General features: G+C 38.0%; 1 protein-coding gene across 1 annotated transcript; it reads right to left on the bottom strand.

Moving 5' to 3' along the window:
• Nucleotides 1-4,503: 4,503 nt before the first annotated feature.
• Nucleotides 4,504-5,662, bottom strand: LOC145045774 (secreted RxLR effector protein 161-like). The gene is made up of 2 exons (XM_078994095.1): nucleotides 5,323-5,662; nucleotides 4,504-4,865 (listed from the first exon to the last, which is right to left on the bottom strand). Exons 1-2 carry the CDS (start codon nucleotides 5,660-5,662, stop codon nucleotides 4,504-4,506), a joined length of 702 nt encoding a protein of 233 aa, XP_078850221.1.
• Nucleotides 5,663-7,526: the final 1,864 nt, after the last annotated feature.

Raw genomic sequence — 7,526 nt, 5'->3', positions numbered from 1 at the left:
GCAAACTTTGAGATTCGATAGCTTCTTTTATCAACGTATCTAATGTCCAAAGGAAACAAAGTTTTTCTACTTTCTAATGTGTCATTAGCTTCCTTCAGCTTTCGTTCCCTCTCTTCTTCTTTTTTCGCTATTCGAGAATTTTCATCAAGTTCTTGGTCATGGGCCTTTCATATCAATTTGTCTTCCTTTGATTCTTCTTCTTCTTCTTCTTCAAGAATCTTCTTCCCTTTTTCTAGCTTACTTGAACCCGAAGCTTCGTTACCCTTCGGTTCATTGGTGACTTTTGGTTTCGCCCTTGCTTTTACTGATCGATCTCCCCTTTTTCTAGAGGGACAAGGATCTCCGGAACACCCTCAATCCCATTTAATAAAGCAGTTGGTTGTCAAAGTTTATCAGCAAGGTGCCTCCGGATGGTGATGGTCAGGATAGGGCCATGGGCTTTGAGAAGGTTGGATAGCAAGGAGTTGACATCACTCACACAACTTATAATACTAGACCATTTTGACTTGAGATCATCAATTTCCTTTTGTGCGTACTTGAGCTTCATTGATTGAATTTTGAATTGAGCGGTATGAAGTGCAAGTTCATCCATGACTTTGCTCTCAACTGCTAAGTCTTCTTGGAATTTGCAAAGACTGGAAGAAATAGACTTCTGAAACTAAAAGTTCGAAGCAGAGAGATCAACCCGAAGCTTCTCAAGGGACTCTCATTCTTTTCGAAGTGAAGCATTTAGATTGACAATGGCATCATTTGCCTGAGCAGCATTCTCAGCAGCAGCTGTGTGGATCTCAAAAATGAACGTGTTCATCTCAGAGATTAGTTTATCGACTTTTACGGTCGTTTGAAGACAAGATGAAGTAGATTCTTTAACTTCTTTGTGGACTTTGGGAAGATTAGTTGCATGTTCTATAACAAGGATGTCAAGCATACCTTTCGCTGCAACTTCAAAGTAAGCCGTGGTTGAGGATTGGGATGAAGAGGCGAGCAGAGTATCAAGCTTCTCATTCAAAGCTTTAAGATGCCTTTTGGTAACTGGAGCATCATTATCATCATCCCTCCGAATAATGTAGGGGCTAAAATGGAAAGTATCAAACTCCATACCATCTCCACCAAGAATGGTGTCAACTTCAATAGAGTGAGTTGGAGATAGTGGGAGTGAAGTAATTGGGGTTTCAACACCTGAAGTTCGTGCCCCCTCATCAGATGGATTAAAACGAACTGGAGGTTCAGTATACACGATAATGGTGGTTGTTTCGATGAATATTGGTGGGGGTAATGGTGTAGAAGTAGGAGTTGAAGAGGAGCATGGAGGAGGACATGGAGCAATAGAGATTAGAATATTATAACGAGGAGGAGAAGGAGGTAGAGATGGAACAGTGTTAGAATGTGTTACCTTGGGTGAGTCTTTATGAGCTGATGAAACATATTCACTATTACTGGATGAAGGAGCTTTTGGCTTGTGTGCCCTCTTCTTCAGTTTGCGCTTTTTAGGGGCCGAAGGTTCTACTATTGAACCCTTTCACTTTTTAGGAGTGACAGTTTTAGAAGATTTCCCCTCCTGAACTTCCTTCTGTGTATCCTTTTTCTTGCCTTGTCTGGCTGGTTTATCAACCTTATCCAGTGACTTTTTCATTTCGGGGGTCAAAGGTCTCTGCCCTGTAGCTGGAACCTTCTTCTATTCATTTATGACAGAGCTGGCCATTGAAGCACACTGGTACATGGACTCTAGAATAGTACCTACGAAGAGGAATTTTGATGGTTCTACCATAATAATCTTCATGGTATGAAAAGTGGCAATTTCATACATCAGAGAATCCACCATGACTGGAACTTGAAACTTCTCCATCACCCTTTTTGTAACAATAGACCAGAATCGCCAACATGAAATCTCAATTTGGCGAGAGGATGAATGTAAACTTTGAACCAATTGAGTCTAGAGAATTGACCCATAATCGAGGTTGATTCCATGGTACAGACCATAAAGGATGGTCATGAAACCCTTGCTTGCACCATCAGAGCCAGCTACTCGTTCAGAAAAGGCTTTAGAGAGAAGGGTAAACAACCCATTCCATTGATGAGGAAGGCAGTACTTCTTGAACTTTGTAATTGTGGTGAGAATATCACTATACCCCATATTGTAGAACATCTCAAATAGTTGAACAGTAGTAATCGAGTCAGGGTTCACTATTGAATCGACATAAGTTAGCCCTAACAGAGAGCTAAACCTAAATTTGGAGACGGAAGTCTTTTTGTCGAAAATCTCGAACATAATCTTGTCCTCTGCCTTGACGTATTTTGCTGAAGAATAAACCTGAGAGAGGAGTGACATTGGAACGATGTTAACCTTGGTTAGATCAATAACCAGAGGTGAGTATTTTAGGCATTCGACAATCTGGAGCATGTAGGAGTCATATTTGAATGTCACCAAATTGATGATCAGGTTCTGGTTTTTGTTTAATGGTGAGGAAAGATGATTGAGTAGTGTGTTCTTGAATCGAAGATGATTCTACCATTGTTGAAAATTGGTGAAGAAGATGAATAGTAGAGAAATGTTTACCATTTGAGAGCTCGAAGGTTTGTGTTAGTGGTGAAGAAGAAAAGGCGTTAAGAGAAAAAACATTTTATACGATCGCCAGGAGAGAGAAACTAATTATTACGATTGTGTGACCATACCTAGAATGACACCTAAAAAAGTGCAAATGACAACAGTTCTTCCGAAAAAGTTTTCAGACGGCGTGATGATAGGGACGTTTCAATTTCCACGCGCCTTTTTGGTTTGAATTCTTATCCTCAAAACTTGTTGTGTCATAATAAACTTGTTCCCAATGTTTCAGTTTCCAAACTCCATAATATGACACCCAGTGTTCTTTCACTTGTTATTGACTTTTGGAAGTGAACAATTAAATATTTGCGAAAGTAAAAATGCCATAAGTACCACGAACAAGACTTTAGGAAAATCAAGAGATTCTCGTACAAGAGTGTGCCAACGAAAAAGAAATAAACCAAATTATGTGGGATATTAGTGATGTCTTTAGAGACACGAAACTATGGATCCCGGGCATGAATCGCTTCCTTCAAAGTCAAGAGAAACTTAGAAGTGCTTTTTTGGTTTCCCGTTGAATTACGATCAAATACTTGTTGAGAAGCATTGAAAGGCATCTTTTTAATATTAGGCTAAAAGGGTGGCTTTCGCTTCAACCAAACTACGGAACTTGATATAAGACCAAAAGTTGATTGAAGTGCATGTGTGGCTGGTGTAGCCAAAAACATCAAGTAGGTTTGTGCATTTTTCAGTGACTTGGTGACAAAGTATAGAAATCTCAAAACAAAAACGAAATTGTATCTGTTTGGAAGAAATGTCTTGGTTTTAGAACATTCCATGAAGATCTCGCAAAAATAAAAGAGATTTCGAGGTACAGACCACCAAAGTGGTTTCATTAATTCATGGGTGAAACACTAGAACGTTTGATTGTTTACCGTCAATTCATTCATGGTGTTGGATTTTGGGTCTCACTTAGCATGTGGTGAAATGCAACTAAGATCATTAACACAGATGATGTGTAACCATAAACCTTAGTGGTAAATTTTGAGAATCTCAAGGGTTACATTCATGGAAGCGAAAGTGATGGAGAAAAATGGTGAGGTGTTTAAAGAACCGAAAGTACATCTGCTATATGAAAGTGACCAAGCAGACAACTTGTAAATCAATATGAGAAGATTAAGGTTGCTCATGACTTAAGTGATTTTAGTAGCCTGATTGGGAAGAAACAATTATTATATATCGATTCATTAAGGCTTCACTTGAAGAGTCAGTTGATGCTTTAGACAACAAGCAACAACATGCTTCTAGGGACACTTAACTAGTACAAAGAGAAAGAGATTTATACCTGCACCAGTCTCATCATGTGAATTTGTTCATGAACATTTTAATAGAATATTTATGGTATTTTGATTTGCTATAAAAGAAATAAAAACATAAACAAAAATCATTTTGTATTTTCTGAAAATAAAGAAAAACAGAAAATATGTTAGAAAATAGTGAACACTTAAAGTACAAATGGATACAAAATATACAACAAAAAGTTTTCCTTTGGGTGAATGAAGCGAAATGAATCGAGTGTTCGGTTCATTTCGGTTCCCGAAAAATCCAGAACCGAAATAGACCGAGCATTCGCTCTATTTCACTTGTCAATATTTAATGAGGCGAAACAAGATTCGGTATAGGTTCGGCTTCCATCATTCCCAAGCCTTGGAGTATTCTATTAAATGATACTTCAGCAAAGGCTTTCGTGAATATGTCAGCTAGCTGCTCAGTAGATCGAACGAAGTGTGTTTAAAATTTCCATCTTCTATGTAATCTTTGATAAAATGATATCGCGGTGCGATGTGTTTCGTCTTGGAATGTTGCACTGGATTGTGACAAATCTTGATTGCGCCTTATGAGTCACAATATAGGGGAATCTTCTTCATATTCAGGACATAATTTATAAGTTGTCTTTGTATTTAGATGACTTGTGAAGTGCAAGACGCTGCAACTATATATTCAGCTTCGGCAGTGGATAGGAATACACACGTTTGCTTCTTAGACTGCCAGCTGATGAGTTTACCATCAAGAAATTGACACCCGCCAATTATGCTCTTTCGATCTAGACCACATCCTCCAAGATCGGCATCAAAGAATGATTGAACAAAGAATCCTGATTTAGTTGGATACCATATACCGAGAGACGAGGTTCGCTTCAAATATCTGAAAATATTCTTAACAGCCACCATATGAAGTTCACTTGGATTGGCTTGGAATCTGGCACAATAGCAAACAGAAAACATGATATTTGGTCTACTGGCTATCAGATACATGGGCAACCCTGTCATTTGTCAATAGAGAGTCATATCAATAGCTGGTTTTTCTAGATATGGAGTTAGCTTCATCCCAAATGTTATTGGAACCTTCACTCTTCAGTCTCCCATCATGTCGAACTTCGCCAGTAATGTCTTTTTATAAGCCTCTTGATTGATAAAAATGCCTTCTGGTCCCTGTCTAATATTTAACCCAAGAAAAAGGTTAATTGGACCCATTGAGCTCATCTCAAATTTCGTCTCCATCAACTTGTGAAACTCAATTGTTAGGTTAGGATTCGTGGAACTAAAGATGATGCCATCGACATAAATTTGAAATATCATCAAGTGGTCACCCTGTTTGAATTTAGACATATTTAGAAAGCAAGTTAAAGTTTCATATGAGGCTCTATGGGCTCGCTTTAGACCGTAAATGGCCTTTTTCCAGAATGTAGCAATGATCAGGATATTTCTCATTCATGAAACCTGGAGGTTGTTCAACATATACGGTTTCTTCCAATTCCCCATTCAGGAAAGCACACTTGGCATCTATTTGAACAACTTCAAAATTCTTATGTGTAGCGTATGCTAGAAAGATTCGCACCGATTCTAACCTTGCTACTAGAGCGAAGGTTTCCTCATAATCAATTCCTTCCTCCTGATAATATCCGTTCACCACAAGTATCGCTTTGTTCCTTATGATGTTGCCTTCTTTATCCATTTTATTGCAAAACAACCACTTTAGATCAACCATAGATGCATCCTTTGGTGTAGGAATCAGTCTCCAGACCTGGTTTCTATCAAACTCATTGAGTTCGTCTTGCATTGCCTGTACCCAATCAGAATGATCGAGTGCAATGTTAACAGTTTTTGGTTTTATTTTGGAGAAAAACGAAAGCATACAATATTCCACTTGAGAAAATAAAGCAGTTTACTTCGCTTTGATTTGAAAGTGTGTAAGGAATTCCTTAGATGATTCACCAATCACTTGTGTTTTCGGATGATCTCTTGTTCATTTAGTAAGTGGAGGGTAGTTTGGATCGTAGGAAGGATCCAGTTCAACATTGACTTCTTCTTCGAATTCTGATTGATCATCCGATTCATCATTCATATTGTGATTCTCCCCCTCGAATGATGAGGCTTTTTCGACATCTGGATCAGAATTCTCCCCCTCGGGTGCACTTTCGTGGTTCATGGTTGGAGATGGGTTCTCCCCCTGGAAGGAGGGATCTGAATTGTTTGTTGTTATCGAACCCTCCCCTGCAATGGAGTTCTTTTAATTTCCTCTTTCGCTTTTTCCAAACTATAACTTCCCTGCCAGTTTCAGTTTTTGGTGGTAGGGAACTTATTTCTAGCAAACCGCTTGGGGTTAGATACCATCAAAGCATATTCTTCATTAGTCAAATCACACTCGGAAAGATCTAACTCTGCTTCTTCTTCAACCACACTTTTTCCCTTGGAGATATGAGCCAAGGATCCCATTCCGGAGGCAACTTTCATTTCCTTCATCACAACACTTTCATGCGACTTGAGAATTCCTACGAGCTCCGCCAACAAGTAGGTTTTAAACTATTCATGAGCTTCTGCTTGATCACCTCTCTCCCGATTACGTGCTTAATCATCTTACTGAGAAGATGGTTATAACGATCGAATGTTTTAATGAGACTTTCATATGACTTTTGCTTTAAGTCACCAAACTCCGATAGTAGAAGAGTTTGAATGGAATGCTCGAGATCCTCATTGGTTGAATACAACTCCTTAAGCCTGTCCCATATCTCCTTTGTAGTAGTACATGAACTCACTAGATTAAAGGTATCAAATTGTAAAACAAATCTGATCATCCACATAGCTTTTATGTTGCTAGTCATTTTGTCCTTCTCATCTTGAGGGACATCCTTCGCATTAATACAAAGCTGATTATAATCATTCTGTGCCAATATCATAATCTTCAAAGTGAAGAGCCCAGACTTAATACTCGTGAGTATACAAGATCAAAATCCTTGTGGTAGATCCAATGTTGTTGGAGATGTTGATTGGATTGGTTTGAGAATCATCGTGTGACATGATGACTTTATTTTTTTACCTGTCAAGAATCACACTTGTAAAGCGATATTAGGGTACTATCGACATTTAGGAACAATGCAAATAAAGAGATGACTGCTCTAATAGATTCGATAAACGCGAAAACCCTAAAGATATTCTTCTAAGAGAAGAGATGTGTATGAATTACACAGCCTCATGCTCTAATACCAATTGATGAGACATAAAGAACTATAAGTTCGAATAGATTCTTAACAAGAAAACCAAGAATGTAAATTAAATAAGAACACAAGATGATTCAAGACTGATGTCAAATGATTAATAATCCACAACCTCAGAAAATCTCTATGAAGAACTGTTATTGTAGAGGTTGCGCTAGGGTTACAATACAGTTAAAGAGAAAATAACTTCTATCTTTCGTTATACTACGGTGTATGCATGCACTATATAAAGTAAAACCTAGTAAATAGTACATGGTTGGACAAGCCCAATGTCGTATACAAAATAGACTAACTTTTTAAGCCTAATGACTTAATCAATCTTCTATACCCAACACTAGGGATCAATTAATTTACTTGCAACGAGACAATTTGATGCTTTTAAAACAACGTAACATTTTTTTTAATTGCTAAAAGACTTTATTTTAACAT

This window comes from Lactuca saligna, chromosome 5 (assembly GCF_052625555.1).
Source record: "Lactuca saligna cultivar CGN05327 chromosome 5, ASM5262555v1, whole genome shotgun sequence".
Lineage (NCBI taxonomy): Eukaryota > Viridiplantae > Streptophyta > Magnoliopsida > Asterales > Asteraceae > Lactuca > Lactuca saligna.
This window is presented reverse-complemented; position numbering and strand designations above follow the sequence as displayed.